The sequence below is a fragment of the Juglans microcarpa x Juglans regia genome, chromosome 1D (genome assembly GCF_004785595.1).
Source record: "Juglans microcarpa x Juglans regia isolate MS1-56 chromosome 1D, Jm3101_v1.0, whole genome shotgun sequence".
Lineage (NCBI taxonomy): Eukaryota > Viridiplantae > Streptophyta > Magnoliopsida > Fagales > Juglandaceae > Juglans > Juglans microcarpa x Juglans regia.
In genome coordinates, this window is record NC_054594.1 from 6,735,717 (window position 1) to 6,756,210 (window position 20,494).

At 32.6% G+C, this 20,494-nt stretch overlaps 1 protein-coding gene across 1 annotated transcript; it reads left to right on the top strand.

Annotated features, from left to right (window-relative positions):
- The first annotated feature begins 7,073 nt into the window (after positions 1-7,073).
- LOC121258018 (uncharacterized mitochondrial protein AtMg00310-like) lies at positions 7,074-7,625 on the top strand. Its single transcript, XM_041159376.1, has one exon. The coding sequence runs from the start codon at positions 7,074-7,076 to the stop codon at positions 7,623-7,625; it is 552 nt and encodes a 183-aa protein (XP_041015310.1).
- The last annotated feature ends 12,869 nt before the right edge of the window (positions 7,626-20,494 follow it).

Here is a 20,494-nt window from a genome sequence, read left to right on the forward strand (position 1 = left end):
AAACAATCTAACTAGAATCTAGGTGGAAGTTTTGCATGAAACATCATAGTTAAATCTATATTGGTTATACTTCTATGCTTTCTTTTAGCTTAGCCATTTTGTTCTGATGTTTTTGGACAAGCTGATTGATGAAGAATGCGAAATTTTTGAAAGTATTCAATGAGGTTCTTGTTGTTAAACTTACCATCAGTTTGGAAAACTCAAATTTTGGTATTAAAATGACACATGACAAACGTATGAAACTGTCTGAAGGTAGATTTAAAATCAGACTTGTGTTTAAGAGGAATTAACAAACTAAAATTAGTTGCTTCATCAACAAAGATAGCATAGAACCTATACTTTTCTCTGGAAGGAGTGGGAGCAGGTCACATAGATCACAATGAATTTTTCAAAAGTAACATTGACTCTATTGTCTCTTGAAAGAAATGGCAATTTACAAGCTTTTCCCATTTGACAGGTTGTACAGATTTCAAAAGAAAAGTGTTTTGAATCAAGAGTAATAAACTTCTTATTACAATGATAGTCTAAGATTCTTGAATTTGGATGTCCAAGCTTGAGATTCCAGTTCTCTTTATTGGTGGATTGAAATCTGGAAGAGAAAAAACTCCTTTTATTCCGAGAGGTTAAAACAGCATCTTCAAAAATGTATAGTCCCTTATGTATCCTTCATGTAGCCACTATCTTCATTGTTGTCCTGTCCTTTATCACAAAATCATGGCCATTAAACTCAAATCTTAGTGGATAATCAGATGTAAACTTACTAACAGATAATAAATCATTCTTAATATCAGGTACCACTAGCACATCATTCAACTGTATTGGAGATTGGGGTGAACCAACATGAGTTATAGTTAAAACTTTACCATTACCAACCTTAATACCATCATGACCATTATATGAAAGTAACGAGTGAAGAGTACCTTCATTAGCAGTCATGTGGTTAGTTGCACTTGTGACAGGATACCATGAAGCTGTGTCAGGAACCTCATCCATTTTAATGGCTGCAAAACTTTGTGGAAGGTTGTCATTTGTGAAAGAATGATTGAACGTATTGAAACATTTAAGAGCAGTATGATTTCTTTTGTGACATATCTGACACACAACTTCTTCTTGGCAGCTGATTTGGAATTGGAATTTGAAGAAGGACCACGAAACTGATTGCTAGATGAGCTTGATCATGAGCTAGTGGATTGGCCTTGGACAAAGCCACGACCTTTGGATGTAAAGGAATCAGTGCTAGAGTTTGGTTTCCTTTGTTTGAATGATTTTTGGTCATAAAAAAACATAGGAGAATGAGTAACATCAACATTGTATCTATCAACATAGCTTTCCAATAAAGTTACTAATTCTAGGAAGGCTGGAATAGGTGGCCTAAGCATAGTAGCTGTAAAAACTTCAAAGTCCTTACCAAGGCCATTGAGAAGCCATCAAGACTTATTGTGGTCAGAAATAGGCTTGCCAATGGCCGTAAGTTCATTACAAATTGTTTTAAATCTCCTCAAATATTCACTCAAGGAATCAGATCCTTTAATGATTGAGGTGAGTCTTTGCTTAAGAGCAAGACACAATCAGAGGACACCCTTGCAAAAGCATGAACAAGGGCACTCCAGACTTCTGAGGTAGTGTTTAGACCAACCACAATACCTAAAACTTCCTTTAACAAGCCTATCAGACCTACACCACTTGTGATAAAGTGGATTAGACTAAGAGGTATTAGACTCATCAAGAATAAAATGTGATGGGGTGGGTATATCACCTGTGATAAAATCTTGAAGGTCATAGCTTTCAAGGATATTGAGCATCTAAGTTTTCCAGAGCAGAAAATTTGTGGAAGTGAGTTTTAGAGACACATAATTTGATACATTTTGTGAGACAGGATGTGGATAACGATCTGAGGATGTGGATGAAACATTTGAAGTAGTGAAGCTATCGAAAGAAAAAAAAAAAAAAAAAAACATAACTCTTTAGCAAGCCGTAGTTGCTCTTGATACCATAAAGAAGTTTGAAAAGAGAACAATCTCACAAGTTGAGTGAGAGAATGTGCTTTCATTTATATATATATTGAATCATTTACAACTGTATAGGACCAAGTACAATTTGTTTCTATTCTAAGGAATGCATGCTAGAATAAAAGAATTGCATAATAACTATACACAGCTGGGCAGATTTTAACTTCCTAAATTTATACATCAGTTATCATGTTGCAGCTTTAGGTAAGTTGCTGAAATCGTGGTTGATTGCTGTGATTGTTGGACTATTTTGATTCTTTGCTTGGTCTTTGGCAGCTTGATCTTTGATTTCATTCCTTATAGCAGTATCTTCATATCTTTTGATATTTACAATATATCTTCATATACAATGTTATTTAATTATGTCATATTTCAGATTAATCCAAATTTAAATGCCAAACCACTATTACAAGATTTTGATCCAAGTGCTCTTTTGCTTCTTCACCACCTTCAAACAACCAATTAACGGACTGCTATACTTTTCCTTCATTCGTTATGCGGGTCATTGTCGCCAACTCGTGTGGAAATTCCATTTGCACAAAGGCAACAGAGAAAAGTAGCAGAGAAAAAAAACGTCCAAATGAGAGAGAAAATAATTAAAAATATTTTAGAGTTGTGAACAGTATTCTCTACATTTAGAGGATTACTATAGCAAAATATAAAATAAAGATCAAAATACAAAATTGATTGGAAGGGTCTTTTAATTAACTTTCTTTATATTTTACAATATATATATATATATATATATATATATTTTTTTTACATGAACCATTCTGAATGCTCCAAGTCTGAGGTGATGTTTAAGACCACTTATATTTCTTATTCTGGTAGGTGAAATACTATAATTAGATAGGATTGTATAAATGTAAATATTACTTGTTTTAATATACTATAATATATTGTAAAATTATTTTTATTGTAAATTTAACTGATTTTATGAAATCATATCAATTCATAAATTTATTTTTATATAATAATGTTAAATATAATTATGGATCGTAAAAGTGTCCACTCTTGATAAAAAAAAATAGAATAAAACTAAATTAATTTTTTTATATATAAATACTATATTTAGTTCTTTTTTTAAAAAAATAAATGATCGACAACATATGTTTCCTCTCAGCTCGAGAACTTTCTGGTGAGGAGGAATTTTGTCCTTCACCTTTGGTGGAAGGGTCTTTTGCCTAGGGCAAGTTCATAAACAAAATTTACTTCCTTTTTGAAGCTCTGGTAGTACAAGCTCCCGTAACACTTCTGTTGACAATATTTTCAAACTTTGTTTCAAGACAAGATTGGCTTCTGGTTTGTAATGGATGAGGAACTTTCAGAACTATGGAACAAGTTTTCATTAACTGCAGAGGAAAAGTATGAAATAGTTATAACTGACCATGATATAAAGACCAATATGGAGCGAGGGAAGTTATGTCTTGTGGGGAAAATAATTCCTGATAAGAAGATTAATAAAGATACTTTTAAGAACACGATGCTAAAGGTGTGGAAATCCTGTGCTGGAACAAAGATTATCGAAGTAGGAGAAAACCTTTATGTGTTTGAATTTCAGTCTGAGACAGATTTGAACAAGATTTGGGGAGGACAGCCCTGGTTGTTTGACACAAACTTGGTTTGTTTAAAAAAGTTTGATGGGGTTACTCCACCTTCTGATATGAATTTTAATATGACTACGTTGTGGGTTCAATTACATAATTTACCTCTTAGATGTATGACTAAGGAGATTGGAGATATAATTGAATCCTCAATAGATCGAGTAACTGAGGTGGAGGCTGAGTATGATGGGAATTGTTGGGGAAAGTGGCTTAGAGTGCATATTGAAATGGATTTATTGAAGCCTTTAATAAGAGGAAAAATTGTGGAACTACTTGGTTAGAAAAGTTTTATTAAATTCAAGTATGAACATCTACCAAGATTCTGTTTCAAATGTGGAGTTATCAAGCATTGAGAGCAATGATGTTTGGGGATGTCTAAACAGCAGGAAGACAACAAAGACTATCCTATGCAACAGTATGGATCATGGCTTAGAGCTTCAAGCTCAGCTGCAGTTTCAAGCTATGGTAGCACATCGGGTCCAATGTTTCCAACTATAAGATATTTCCAATAAGGTGGAGACAATGGTCCAAAAAGAAATTGAGTCTGTTGAAGTGGATCCTAGTAGAGAAATGGTCCAACAGAATATTACAGGAGAGGATCAAGAAGAAAGTACTGTAGGCAATCTTCAAATTATTGAACTTCCTATGCTTAATAGAGAGGCTGAATCAGAAGAAAAAGTGATTGATAAAACCAAGGAGTTAATGGAGCAGCCTGAAGCAATCCCCTCTTTAGCAATGATGGTGACTAGTCAGCCAACTCAGCTAGGAGTTATGCAGGATGAGGAACATCTGGGTGAATGTAAGCAAATTCCTGAGATATGTGCAAATAGATGGAAGAGAAGGGAGAGGAGACAGCAGACCAGTGATATGATACAACCTTCTCAGTATGTTACAAGGAAAAGGAAGAATGCTAAAGAATCTGTTATGTTGGACATGGATACTAAACATGAAGGTAGAGGCAAGAAACAGGTTTTACCTGTGGATTTTGATATCAAGGCGGAGGCTGTTAATTAGCCCCGCCGGGAGAAATGAGGCTACTAAGTTGGAACTGCCGAAGGCTTGGCAACCCTCGGACAGTTAGAGATCTTAGCTTTTTGGTTAAGGTTCATAAGCTTTGCATTTTGTTTCTTATGGAAACAAAAATGTAAAAGAAGTACTTAGAAGCTATAAAGATGAAATTGGGTTTCAAGTGTTTATTTTCAGTTGAAGGCGTGGGTAGAAGTGGAGGTATGACTTTGTTATGGGATGAAGAGGTGCATATTAACATCAGCACTTATTCACAAAGCACATAAGTATGTGGGTTACACAAACAAAGGTAGAGTGGATGCTAACCTGTTTTTATGGCAATCTTGAAACAGATAAGAGAAAGGAAGGTTGGGATATTCTGAGGCATTTGAATCTTCTCAAGCCTAAAAGGTGGTTATGCATAGGTGACTTTAATGAGATTTTACATCATAGTGAGAACTTTGGAAGGGCTAAAAGGGCTGATAAACAGATTGATGATTTCAGAAATGTTTTACAGGACTGCCAATTATGGGATTTGGGTTTTACTCAAGGCAAGTATACATGGTTTAACTTTAGACATGATCATAATTTCACTAAAGAAAGGCTTGATCAAGCCATAGCCAATTCAGAGTGGTGTGCAGATTTTGGAGGGGGAGAAGTACAGGTTCTAGCATCTTCTACTTCAGATCATTGTCCAATTTTGATGAATGTGGGGCAACAGAATGATTGGAATTCAAGATCACATCACATCTGCAGATATGAAGATAGCTGGTCTCTTTTCTCAGATTGTGAGGAGGTTATTAAGAATGCTTGGCATATGCATGGAAGAAACAAAGAAGGCCTCACCAAGATCAATAATAAACTTGAGGGCTGTTTGCAGGTGTTGAGACAGTGGAGTTTTCAAAAAGAGTGGGAATCTAGAGTTAATATCAAGCAAAAAAGGAGATCTCTTCAAGAATTACAACAAAATGTTACAGCAGCTTCAGTGCATCAGCTTAGAAATTTACAAAAAGACATTGATAACCAGCTAGAAAGAGAGCATGTGAAATAGAAATAAAGGGCAAAAGAGAATTGGCTACATAAAGGAGATAGAAATACAAGATTTTTTCATCTGTGTGCAACTCAGAAAAAGAAGAGGAATAATATATCTAAGATAATTGATGATAATGGCAGAACAATTTCAGACCTCAAGCAAATTGGAGAGGCATTTACTCAGTTTTTCCAATGGTTTGTTTGCAACTTCCAATCCACACAACATAGATGACTCGATAGAAGCTGTTAAAAGAAAATTCACCCCTAAAATGAATGAAGCTCTCTTGGCACCTTTTAGAAAAGTGGAAGTGGAGGAAGCTGTTTTTAAAATGGGACCCCATAAAGCACCAGGACCAAATGGGTATGGGGCCTGTTTTTATCAAAAATTCTGGTCTGTGATAGGGGAGGAGGTAAGTGAGGCTATTCTCAACTTTCTGAATTCAGAGAAAGACATGGAAGATATTCATTTCACCTATCTAGTGATGATTCCTAAGTGCAGTAATCCTGTGAATATTACAGACTATAGACCAATTAGTCTATGTAATATTTTTTATAAAATCATCACTAAACTGTTGGCAAATAGACTCACGTAGATTCTTCCTTCCATAATCTCTCCAAATCAGTGTGCTTTTATACCTGGTAGGCTTATATTTGACAACATTTTGGCTGCTTATGAAATTTTGCATACTATGAGAACAAAACTGAAAGGACAAAAGGGGTACATGGCTTTGAAATTGGACATGAGTAAAGCTTATGATAGAATAGAGTGAAAATTTCTACAAGAAGCTACGTTGAAGATGGGGTTTGATGCAAAATGGATTAATATCATGCTGAGATGTATTTCTTCTTCAACTTTTTCTGTGTTATTAAATGGTGTCCCTCAAGCTTGTTTTAAACCTACTAGGGGACTTCGACAAGGTTGTCCTTTGTCGCCTTTTCTGTTTATAATTTGTGCTGAGGTGCTCACTGACTAGTTAAAGGAAGCTGAACAGCAAGGGCAAATCTCAGGGGTTCCTATTGCTAGGGGTCAATTAAAACTGAGTCACTTGTTTTTTGCTGATGATAGCATGCTTTTTTGTCGAGCCTCAATGCATGAGTGGGTTATTCTAAATCAGATTCTTTATAGATATGAGCAATCCTCTGGACAAAGACTAAACAGAAACAAGACTTCTTTATACTTTAATCAGAACACAAGGCAAGCAACTAAGAATTATATTTTGCAAGTTGCTGGATTGAGAGCTTCATCAAACATGGAGAAATATTTGGGGTTGTCTTCAGTTATTGGAAGATCAAAACTCATAACTTTTCAAGGAATAGTTGAAAGAGTGAGGAAAAAAATTGAGAATTGGAAGGTGAAGTTTCTATCAAAAGTTGGCAAAAATATCCTCATTAAGGCTGTGGTTCAGGCTACCCTACTTATAGCATGAATGTGTTTCTGCTGCCTAAGAATTTATGCCATAAACTGAACTCACTGATTTCGAATTTCTGGTGGGGTACCCAAGACAAAGTTGCCAAGATCCATTGGAAAGGGTGGGAAAGCATGTGTAAAAATAAGATAGTTAGAGGACTTGGTTTAAGAGATCTAGTGGCTTTCAACTCTGCTCTATTAGCAAAGCAAGTTTGGAGAATCCTCAATAATCCTTCGACCCTAGCAGCAAAAATTCTCAAGGTTGTTTGCTTCCCAAATAGCTCTATTTTGAATGCAAATGCTGGTTTAAGACCTTCTTATATTTGGAAAAGCATCCATTCAGCTATTAACACTGTTAAAGAGGGTATGATATGGAGAATTGCTAATGGTGAAGAGGTTAAGATATGGCAAGATAAGTGGATTCCAACTAGTGAATCTAGCAAGATTATGTCTCCTGTAAACACTCTATCATCAGATGCAAAGGTTGCTGAGCTCATTAATCTTACTACTAGGTGGTTGAATCTGCAAATGCTTACACAGATTTTCTGGGAAGTAGATAGGCAATAGATTGCAAGAATTCCTATAGCTCAGACCAACAATTTCAGGGACAATATTGTGTGAAAATACACTAAAAATGGAAGTTTTACTGTCAAAAGCGCCTATCATCTATGCTAACAAAGGCAAGATCAGAAAAAAGGAGAAACTTCAAGAGAGGGGATGCATAAAGAATTGTGGAAGCATATTTGGAAGATGCAAACTACAAATGCTGTTAAGGTGTTTATGTGGTGTGCTTGCAACAATGCTTTACCAACAAAACAAAATTTATACAAGAGGAAGATTGTGGATGAACCTTTATGTCCAATCTGTCAACAGGAAGAAGAGACTCCAAGTCATGTTTTATGGACCTATTCATCTGCACAAGATGTTTGGATGTTAGGCAATAAGAAATTACAGAAAGCTACTATCAATAATGAAGAGTTTGAAGAGATTTTTATGCATATGCTACAGAGAATAGGTGCCACTGAAATATGTTTGTTTGCAGAAATTGCGAGACTGCTGTGGATGAGAAGAAACAAGATGGTGTTTGAAGACAGTTTTATAGCCCCTTCGATTCTGATGAAGAGAGCAACATAGGCATATCAGGACTTTCAGCAGGTGCAACAACAACAACTCAACTCTGGAAGTCAGGGCAGATTGCATCAAATTAGCTATAAAAGTTGGCACCCTCCCGAGCTAAATTGGATTAAAATAAATTGGGATGTAGCAACTAAAGATAGTGGGCACAGAATTGGAGTTGGGATAAATGTTAGAGACTCGGAGGGGACTTTACTGGCCTCATGCATGCAACCTCTTGAATTTTGTTCACAACCTCTTATTGCTGAAGTAAGAGCATTAATATCTGCTGTACAGCTTGTTAAATAACTCACTTTGCAAAATGTAGTTTTTGAAGGTGACTCTTTACAGGTGGTAAATGCTGTTAAACAAAATGGGAAGGATAAATGAATGCTTCAAAGTCTTATAAATGATGTTCACTCTCTCTTGGCAGATACAACATGAGAGATAAGACATGTAAAGAGGAGTGCAAATCAGGTGGCTCACATGTTAGCACAACAAGCATTTTGCCAAAGTTGTGAAATTATTGATATTGATTTTATCAACCAAGGAATAGGTACTCAAGTTATGGCTGAAAGACATACTTCTAGTTCTTGTTTCAGTGAAGTAGATGTTGATCAACCTTATGTAAATGATGTAAGCCATAGTTATGTAGTGGCTGCTTGTGAACTTAGTGATGTAATGGCTACTGGCCAAAATGTAGTTATTTGAATGAAGTTTGATATTTTATCAAAAATAAAAATAAAAATAAATAAAAATATAAATTATCGGACTTTTACGTTTGATGACTGTAAATATGATTTTTATATGGTTAAAATGAAGAAAGAGACACGTGAGAATCAGAGGCATATAGCGGTCTTTATAGGGCATGCTGTTAGGTCTGGATATGGAGGCAATAAATTATAAAAGTCAACATAATGAAAGGCTGCTCGAAAAAGAGGATGAAGGGCAGTTGCAAATTGGGGTTTTAGGGCACTGTTTTGCTGGACCTTCTTACCACGTCAGCTACTTCTTACTACTACTGCTAGAAAGTCTTCCTTTCACGTAGCTCTACAGTCGTACACCCCCACCAATCACATGCAAGTGGGTTCTACCTCATCCCCCAATCTATATCTACCTAGACTAGACTACCTTCCAAGTTTAGACCATATCGACTTTATCATACCTACCCTATATTATTTGTGGGCCACCACACGGTAAATGGTAATTTTATTTTAAAAAATTATTAAATTTATAAAAATATATATTATTTAAAAATGAGTAATATTTTATGCAGTCATGAAATACATAAATACCGTACAATTATTTTAAAAAAGAGTTGAGTCTTATATTTATTCACTTTTTTCAAAATGATTATACAGTACTTGTACATTCATAATTATCATTTCCTTTTATTATTGTTATGTGACATGTTATATATTTTCATAATAAAAAGAAATTTATAATATAATATATTACAATAAGGTACATCAACATGTAAAATTTATTTTTATAAGTTATTTTTTCAAATCAAATACTTTTCATTTTTTTTTTAATTTATTCGATCTTCATTTTGATTAAATAGGATTGAGACTTGTTATATTTTATGATCTACACGTTTTAAAACTTGAAGAAAAAAACTTATATACACATAAAACATTATGTGAACTCTATTATATAAAGTATTATATTAACAAATTACAAATTAATAAATGTTTTTCAGTCCGTTTTGTTTCAGAAAAGAGAAAAATTGTCGGGTGAGAAATTCCAATTTACACCGGCCAATAGAATCTCAATATATATGAGATATATATATATATATAGAGTAATATTAGAGAGAAGTCACTGTAGTAATGTACACTTTACATTCACTACATAGCTGCTTTTAATTTTTTATTTTTTTATTTTAAACTTGAGAGATGTGTAATTTAGATGATACCACATCATGTGTACAAAATGGTTGATCTCAACAGTAACTTCTATCTATATTTTATAAGTCTTATGGTAGGTGTTAGTCTACTAAAACAGCTCTCTTCCTTTCCCTATACTCTCCCCGCATCATCTCCTCTGTCATTTTCCTCTCCCATTTTTCCTTCTCTCTCTTCTACACGGCGCCTCTCCTTATTCTCCTCTTCGTGGAGTGCTTTAGACTAACAGGTGGTGGGCTAGTAGTAAGTAAGGGAGATACCTCAGTTGTATTAGCGACCAACAGAGGATTTCTCTCAATCATAACCTTCACAAATCTTGAGTGGTGGGTGAAAGATTGTTTCCACACAAATCCAACAACCTTAACAATTTCAATTCAGTAAAATTATTAGGGACTAAGCCATTTAAGTTGTTTTCTCCAAGCCTGGTTTCAATCAGGGAATTTAACTTTGCAATTGAAGGACTCAGAGTGCCATTAATCAAGCGCCTTGGCAAATTTATGACAGAAACTTGAGAGTTTGAGTTGCAGCTCACTCCCAACCATGGCTCTTCATAGGGTTCATTACCAGACCATTCAGAAGTATGGCTCAGGGATAATTCACACCATCGAGAAAATCCAAAAGAATTTCGCATGTGTTTTTTCCCAATTTTCTGTTTGCAATTGACTAATGAGAGAGAGAGAGAGAGAGAGGAGCGGGAATGGGTTTTTGGCCCACCGTCGAGAGAGGGAAGTGGGAAAACAGAAAAAGAAAAAGAGACGGAACTGTGTGAATGTTGATTCTCTACATACAATTATATTCTTTAATTTGCTACAACTCGTACGTGATAGCTCATTATTTGAGGGTGTAAAACAGGAAATGTCACCCATCCGGCTGGTACCTGGCCTTACCCTCCAGAAAAGTGAGTCAACAATATAAAACCAAAATTTTCTTTATTAATTTGATAGTGATGTATATGGTTAAAGAATAATAATAATAATAATAAAAGAGTTTGCTAAATCCATTGAATTGTTAAAGCAAAATCCAATAGCCAATAAATATAGATGATGAGGGGAATTGACGTGATTGCATTAGAATACAAGTGGAAGACTTTATGCAATTAATGATAGTTTTTTATTTCTTGGGTACTCCAATGTTGATTATATATTTGACAAAAACATCAGCCGACTAATTAATAAATAATGAAAGAATGAAAGTTCCACTATTTATGGTTTTGTCTGATAGATCTGATATTCTTGTCCTCCCAGAAGGGAGAGATTGTTTTAATAAATTCAATCTTGAAATTAGGTGTACATAATTTAATCAGTGTACAGAAATAATAGACACGAGACTCTTTTTTTTTGTCTCGATGTTTATACTATTTACGATTGTAAATATTATTTTATAAAAAAAAAAATCATGACTCTTCATTCATCAAATTAAACTACTCTAGATCATAATTTAAACGATTAATTAATGTATTCCAAGTTATAAAATCATAGCACACTAGCTAATTTGTTAAACGAGCTGAAGTTAAGCTGATTACCTTCTTTAGATTTTTTGCAGATGTGATGACATAATTTAGTTTTTAATTTGAGCAGAAGACTATGGTCCTGCTCCCAAATAATTAATAAAAGTATAATAAAATCAAGAGAATTTAGATGTTAGCTCTCTCTCTCTCTCAACCTTTATTGAAAACTAATCCAACTGGAGACATTCACAACCAATATACTTATATATCATAAGATATCTCATTTTTCCTCTCAAATTATTTGCTAATTCACTACAAAAAAATTATTTATTTACTGTCAATTATTTCTTATCAAAATGAATATTTCCTGTTAAAATGAATTTATTCTTATCATAAATAATCATTTTCACTATAAATAACTCTTCACAAATTAATATATATATATATATATATATTGGTAGTGATTTCTTTGATAAAAAGATGGCAAATTAATCACATCATGTTTGAGCTAGCTGGTACGTGTAAAACCTCCATATATGGTCCTAACTGGCAACAAGTCCCCCCATGCGGATGCGAAAATTAACTTACCCCAGTCTGGCTGCATGGAGGTGCTTCCAGTACTATATTTATATATTGTTCCAACTTCCAAATTATAGGCCTGCAGATAAGACATCTAACGTCGGCCACCATCATGCATGTTACAGCCCCGGCCCACATGTATAATATTATTATCATAATGCACCGTTTTTGGTCGCAAGCTGATCAAAATATGTCCAAATTTAGAGAGAGACAGTAACGAGAGACCTTTTTTCCAACGTTAATTTCAAGTATTAGTACTGTTAGTTAGGGGTTTTTTTTTTTTTTTTTTCCCTTATTATTTCGAGTTTTTGGAGCAAGTCTGCGCGCATGGGGTTGTTGCTGCATGCAGATCATTTTCTTTCAAGTATTAGTAGTACGTACGTTCATTTTCTTTTGCCGCTAACTACCAGAGCGGCCGGCCAGGGGTAGGGAGAGAGGTTCAGGTTGAAAGTGATATTGGAGCTTGCTAGGTTGGCGGGTGAGAAACATTAGTATGCGGAAAAAGAGTAGGCAGAGATCGATGGATCATTAGAAGTTACAACACTTTAGGGGTCATGAAATAAATGCGTATAAAGGACCCTTTGAATTGCCAAGCGAAGCCTTTTGGCAACAAATTAAATTAAAGCTGGCCTAAACCTATATATTTTCTTACGCAAAAGTGTGGGTAGTACTGATCATGACCTAATTCAGCAGCATGGTACAAAGAACTTATATATATATATATGTGTGTGTGTGAATGATGAATCCCATGCATATATATATATATATATTTAATTGCTTGCATGGGAATTACAAGCTGCATATATATATATATATATATATATATATATATATATACATGTATGTGGGAACTCATGATCATGATGACGTGTTTCTTCGATGCTATTTTCGAGAGATTCCTCTTCCTTTTAGGGGTTATTCATGGAGCCAATTAAGACTGAATAGGAGATATATCTAACCTTCGAAAAAGATCATCATGATCAGCAGTAAATACTTTCACAGAAATGCATGCATGTTCCAATTAAGAGGCGCTGCCAGCAGACGGAACTCATGAATCACGAGGATTTGATATCTCTGCATATATTAAAGCTTTAATGACTCACGTAAATTAGCTTTAATATTCTTTGGGAAGACGATCGAAGCTGGTTTATACAGGCCAGCCACCGGGATCAAGGCTGTATTGACCATTTGTAACTAATGCTAGCAGTTAATTACAGCTAGTATTCTCATTCCATTCATGTATTGACATGTCACTGTAAATGAAAGTGGATTAATGAGAATGTGTATATATATATATATATATATATATATATATATATATATATTGCTGTCGCAGTTAATTTGGATTTTGGCATCCAACAGCCAATTAATTCTTTGGCTTAGGTTTTGTCTGTGATATACCTGTATTGACACCATTTTTTCCTATTAATATTGATGCAGTACTCTTACTTTCATTAAAAGTTTTGTAGTAATTTTTTCTTTCAATTTCATTAAAAAAAAAAAAAAGAAAAAAGAAAACCACCGAAAAGCCCTAAATAATATGCATTCAGAAACCTGATCATAATATATATGCATGCTTCAATCACCATCACCAGATGCTAATGATCCACCGACTTTTGTGAAGTTTGCATAACTTTTTAGGACCAAGACTGCTCCATCTCCCCTTTATAAAAGCATACTTTGGAAAGTAAAATGAGACAACATGTGATTGTGGGCTATAGTTTCTGTACAAATACAGTGGATGGGCGCAGAAAATGTCATGCCTTTCTTCCTCAAATGTAATGCCAAAGTACTTGATCACGTGCATATGATTCATTTGCTCATCCAATCAGCCTCTAAAATCCAATTGATTCATGGGTTTGAAAGCCACCCTTAGAAACCCTTCCTGTCTAGGTTCAAATTCTATCCCATTCTCAAGTACTCGATTCAGATCATCTAAAGTACTCATATATTTTGCAAACTAGACAAAATTCTTTTTTATTTTAGCTAGCTTAACAATTTTTATTGTACATCATAATCAGTTTATCTATTCTTTCTCAATATTATTTAAATATTTTTTCATTTCTTTTTTTTCTTTTTTTCATTTTAAATATTCTTGCTCTAAAATATTGGTTTGCAAAGTTTTTATCATGAGCATTTTTCCTTTTATTAAAATAAAGTATTCTGATAGAATTATAATTTTTCTTGTTTTATAAATAAAAGTGTAAGTGTGAGAAATATAAAAGAAAAAATAAATAAACAAAAAATAAAATAATATGACACGTGGTTAGTCATTTTACAATTTACATACAAATGCAAAATAAGTAAGCTATTATGAGTACTGTTCTAAAGCTATTACATTCAGCCCGTGGTCAAACCTTCAACAATCAGACTCCTTTCTATTGCTGTGTCTCGGGGTTGGCCATTACGCCAATTAGATATTGAAAATGCTTTCTTGTATGGTACTCTCACTGATGATGTATTTATGCAGCAGTCTCAAGATTTTGTGGATTCAGCTCATCCCAACTATGTGTGCAAGGTTAACAAGACAATCTATGATCTTAAGCAAGCACCGAGAGCATGGTCCGATCAACTCAGCTCATGGTTACTTGAGTATGGATTTCTTGCCTCAAAAGTTGATCCTTCACTTTTTATATTGAGTAATGGTGATGTTAAAATTTTTCTGCTTATATATGTCGATGACATAGTGATAACTACCTCTCAACCCTCTATTATTGATACACTGATTCATGACATGAGTACTGTTTTTCCTGTTTGTGATCTTGGTGATATGTTGATTTCCCAAAGAAAGTATATAAAAAATCTTCTCACCTATAGCAACATGCTACATGCCAAACCCATGTCCTCACTGATGGCCTCATTACTCAAACTTTCAAAATATGTCTCACATGCCTTTGATGACCCTACCCTGTATCGAAGTTTGGTTGGAGGACTTCAATACCTCTCCTTAACTCGACCGGATATATCCTTTGCAGTGAATAAACTTTGTCGATTCATGCACTAACCAAAATCTTCTCATTCAAGTGCGCTCAAGAGAGTGCTTAGATATCTCAAAGGTTCTATTAATATCTTGGCAAGCATCTTATATCATGAAGTTCCAAGAAGCAGAAAACAGTGGCAAGGTCATTAACTGAAACTGAATATAAACCCTTGGCATCCTCGACAACTGAACTAATATGGCTTCAAACACTCCTTCGAGAACTTGGACTATTTCTGCATCGAGCACCCACACTTTGGTGTGACAATCATGGTGCATCATATCTTTGTGCCAATCATGTCTATCACTCCAAGACCAAACACATGGATATAGACTATCATTTTGTCTGGGATCGTGTTGCTGCCAATACTCTCCGAATTTCCCTTTGCAATTCTAAGGACCAACTTGCTGATGTACTTACAAAACCATTAGTTGCAGAAAAATTCAATCACTTCAGATCAAGTCTCAATGTGGTTGACACCCCCTTGGACTCGAGAGAGCGTATTAGCATATGTGCTCCTAGTGACAAATCTGTTACACAGTAGACCACCAACACACGTAGCACAACACTACTATATTCTAGAATAGGTACTGCAAAGTATATTGTGGTTGTTATTCTCTATTGTGATTTGTAACCAACAAATATTCCTTGATTCTTCTGTAATGTCTATATATAGACACAATTTTCTATAATGCAAAATAGTTAAGTTTTATGCAAATTCTTCTTCTCAACAAACAGTACGGTAATGATTTATAACGATTCAAGCAATAATAAAGTTACATTTGAGTTTATATTCCAAAATTGAGTAGTTAGTGTTATAGTTGGAGCACATTTCATGAATTATTACAAAGCTCAATGTCACCTTATAATTAGGAGCTAGTGAAGGAGTTAACACAGTGTTATTTATTAACCCAAGTTTGATACTACAAAGCGGACCCTACTTAAAAAAGTCTAAAAAAATTATTTTTTATTAGTTGGACCCATTTTTTTACAAATGGCTTGTATGAGACTTGTCTATTTAAAACTTATACCTAGCATTACTCTGTTTGTAATGATCTAAGAAAAATCCAAATCATATATAAATAAATGTACGAAAAGGGCTAATTAAAACTATAATTACAACTTATCATAATTATTATAAATCCCAAGGGTTGAGATAAACTTACAACCACCTCTCTTCTTTTTCTTCTAATTTCTCAATTATATTAAGAGTCTTACTAGGTACAAGCGGTTTGGTGTATCAAAGGGCACACCAACACTCACGTAACTTTTTTTATTGAAAAAAATTAAAAGAAAAAAATTTTTGAGAGAAGAAGAAGGTCATTTGTCTCACAAAAATCATTTTCGTCTTCAATTTGCACTATTTCATTAAACGAATGCCTTACATTTAACATCGGTGCACAGTTTAGTGCGCGAAATCTCTTGCAAAAGACTTTTCCTTATATTAATAAAGGATGTAGATTTTCCAAAACTAATATTATGACTGTTTCATTTGAAGAAGGTGCACGTACAAACTAGAAGAATATTTTAAGTTATTTTTTATAACATGAAAAAGAACTATATGTTTTCAATAACATTATCTTATTATTTAAGGGGGTGGGAGGGCCCTAAACTCTGAGTTTGGCATGATTATGGGCTTTTGAAGTCCATCTTCTTCCTGATCTGTTGTCATACGTAGCTTTGAAGTCTGAGGTGTACATGGTTTCTCCATGAAGACCTTTGAGCCCATTTAGCATAGCATTGGACTTTGATGCATCACTTTCACCGCCACTAACTCAGAAACGGGCTGAGTTTATATCCCAGAAGGATAGACCACTTTCAGCTCAATTAGCATAACATAAGAATCGAAATATTCATTCTAATACTAGAATGAGTAGTCACTGAATTAGAAAAAATTAAAGAAAATGATCAGTTTTTTTTTTTTAGCATTTGTGTTTGTTTAATTTTTAGTATTATGTTTTTTATTTTTTTTCAAATACACAAAAAAATGGTTTAAAAAATTAAAAAAAAAAAATGCTTTAACACCGTGTGTACAAAGTCTCGATGGTGGCTGCAGCACCGTCCAAAGATTAATCCATGCATTCACGATCTTGCTAAAATTATCTAGTCTTTTGCTTACTTTTTTTTTTTTTGAATCGAGTGTTTATATGGTTAGTATTCACCCTCCATTGATTAATTTATATTAATTTATCTCTCATTTTGTTGTAAATAATAGTTGCACTACTAATTATTATATATATATATATAGATGCTTGGGTTCATATAATTTATAATGACTTTGAATTGCAAAATATGATAAAAATAAATTAGATAAAAAAATATTAAATTAATAATATTTTATTATTATTTTGACTAATAGAAGGATAATCTAATGTAAGAATCTCTCTTGAATGGAATAGGTAAAAGGTAAAATATGTGATTTTAACTTTGTCTTTATCTATGTCAATGAGAATGCTTAATTTTGGGCTAAAATTTGAAATCTCGCAAGATGTACTTTTATATTTTTCTTTTTTAGTAAAACATATGTTGTTATCTATGCGTTATTTCATTATTGAGTAAGACTAAATACAATCACGAGCTATGCAAGCGCCACGTACTCTTTTTAAAAAAGAATAGAGTCTATCATTAAAAAAATAAATTTTTTATGAAAATATCATATTTACTTCCTTTTTTTAAAAAAAATATGCGACGTTTACTAATTCTTCAACTGTAAATATCATTTCTCTTACTAAAAATAAGACTTGTCATGACCGTTTATTAGAGGGTGTAAATCGAGCATTTTTACGATGTCCAATTCCTAGCGTTTCCCTTTGAGAAAGGAAATGATAATTGGAAGGTTTATAATTGATGTGGATGGTGGTCTTGTTTAGTGACCTTCACAAGTCCAAGGTGGTAGCTATTTACGAGATGAAAAAGGAAGTGTGATATGCCAATGCGCAATAATGACATGAATTAAAAATAGTAGAGTATAAAGATTTTTTTTAATTGTTTGCTCAAAATAAATGATCCAATCTTGTAAAATAAATAACTCAACACGTGGATCCTACAATATTTACTTTGGTATGAATAAACTCCGCACGAATCTTTAATATTGTGTGTTTATCTCTCTATATTAGACTATACAATTTATTTAAATAATTGAATAAAACCTTAATTAACTATGATGATGCATTCAATTTATTTCAATTCTAACTATACAAATTGACGTGGTTTTATGGAATCGGTTAGATCTAGTTTATAATAACAGTAAATTTATAATCTGACGTACCATTTTAAATCACATTAGTTTGTATGTTTATTTTTATGTAATCATTTGACAGCTAAAATATTTTTCATGTAGTAGTAATAAGAATGCTAATAACAACTAGTTTTTCTTATTGTTCGTGAAGATATTTGCAAGGGTGATTCTTTGAGGACGATAGAGTTGATCCATTACTTTATCCAATATTTTTTCAATACCAATAATGTAGTATGTGAGATTCTTTTGTTGAAAAATTTTAGCACTAAATTCTGATAATTTTAGAGTTTAGACTCTAGCGAAAAAAAAGATAGATACATAAGTAACTCATGTAATATCTAAAAGACGATTATGAATTTCTCCATATAAGGTAATAAGGGCAATGAAGCATGTTACTAGCTAACTCGTTAGACGTGGAAAGTGGCGAATGACATGTTATTGTGGTGGAACTCTTATCCAAATTGAATTAGGAAGAATTTGGTTATTGATTCTACGATGGAATCCTTATAAATTAGGATGTAAATTAAGAAGATGAGAGGTTCGACAAGAATATTCCATACAACAATACAATTCTCTACTGATTTTATAACACTTTTTTTTCCCTTCTTCTTTAAAAAAAAAAAAAAAAGAAATCTTAAAAATATAATTTAAAATTGAGGCTGCAAATATACTTTTTGTGTTTTTTTTTTCAAGAAGAAATCTCTACATTTCCATGAATTGATTGCAAATAAATTGAATTGCATGCGTAGTAATGGAATTATGGAAGAGTGATGCGGGAAAGTTGTTACCATTTGCATGCATGTGAGATTCGCACCCGATGAATGATAAAAGCAATATTCTTATCTTTCAAAACTTTTAAGAATAAGATCTCGTTTCGATATAAAAACAGTTTTATCTCATCTTATCTTATAATTATAATTTTTTTAAATTTTTATATAAAATATAAAATAAATAATTCAATCTTTTTAAATTATAAAACAAAAATGATATTAAAAAATAATATTATAATAATATTTTATTCAACTTTCAACTTTCATATAAAAGTATTACATCACATCTAATTTTACTATCTAAAGGATGCCTAAGATACAAAAGTTACTTATAATTTAAAATTAATTTCTATTTCATTTTTAAATATATCTTTCAAAAATATACAATAATATATGTTTGAAAAATATTGAATATTTGAAAGATTTTATCTGAAGAAAAATGTTTTTTACTTTTTCCGGAAATTGGGTATTTTTGGTTTATTCTATATTTCAACTTTTTTTTTTTTTTTAACAAAAAAGACTCAATTTCAAACCAAATGTATTTCAATTTTAAAAATTCCAATTTTAAAATTAATCAGATCAATTTTTATTTTTATTTTTTTAGATTCTAGTGAAAAGTAAAAAATATAAAAATTAAAACAATTTAAAAAATAACCAAAACCAAAAAATTATTTAAAACTCAAATAATTTTTCAACTTTTCCCATCAACTCTCAGAGATCTAAACACAAAGCGAGTTTCTAAAGATTCTCACTTTTACATTTTCTTATCTATACTCACAAAACCCAATAACAAACACATATAATATATTTTTAACCAAACATATCCTAAAATTTCTTAAAGCTTTTTCACAAGTTTTTTAGGTTTCTCTAAGATAGACACACAAGACTTTCCAAATACTTCTTTTTTTATCTTAGAAAAATTACATCTTACATCACAAATTGTCATTGTGTTTTCAATTTGTACCATAAATTTTTTGATAGAATTATTCTTTTTGATATCCTAAGCAATATATGAACTCATTTAAGATCAAGTCATATAGTTTTAATGGTGAAAAATTATTTTGTCTATAAGAAATTTTACAAAAGTGATTTTATAAGTTGCAATCATTTTTATCTTATAGTTAACTTTTTGTGGAATCAAGATTTATGAAGTTAGTGTGTAACTTATTTATCGTAAAATGTTTGTGTAAACGCAATGAGGAATGTTATGTATGCCTACGCTACATATTATTGATGTGTTAAATTTTTTTATTCTCGTTAAATTAATTGAGTTATTCTACTCTATACTACATATTTGTTAAGAAAAAAATAAAAAAAATAAAAAATAAAAGTAAATATATTATATAAAAATGATGAATAAAATTATTCAAAGTCAATAGTTCCATAAAAATAATCTTGATAATT

Excerpts from the sequence above, each read along its gene's own strand:
- LOC121258018 (XM_041159376.1), top strand. The coding sequence starts at position 7,074 with ATGAATGTGTTTCTGCTGCCTAAGAATTTATGCCATAAACTGAACTCA.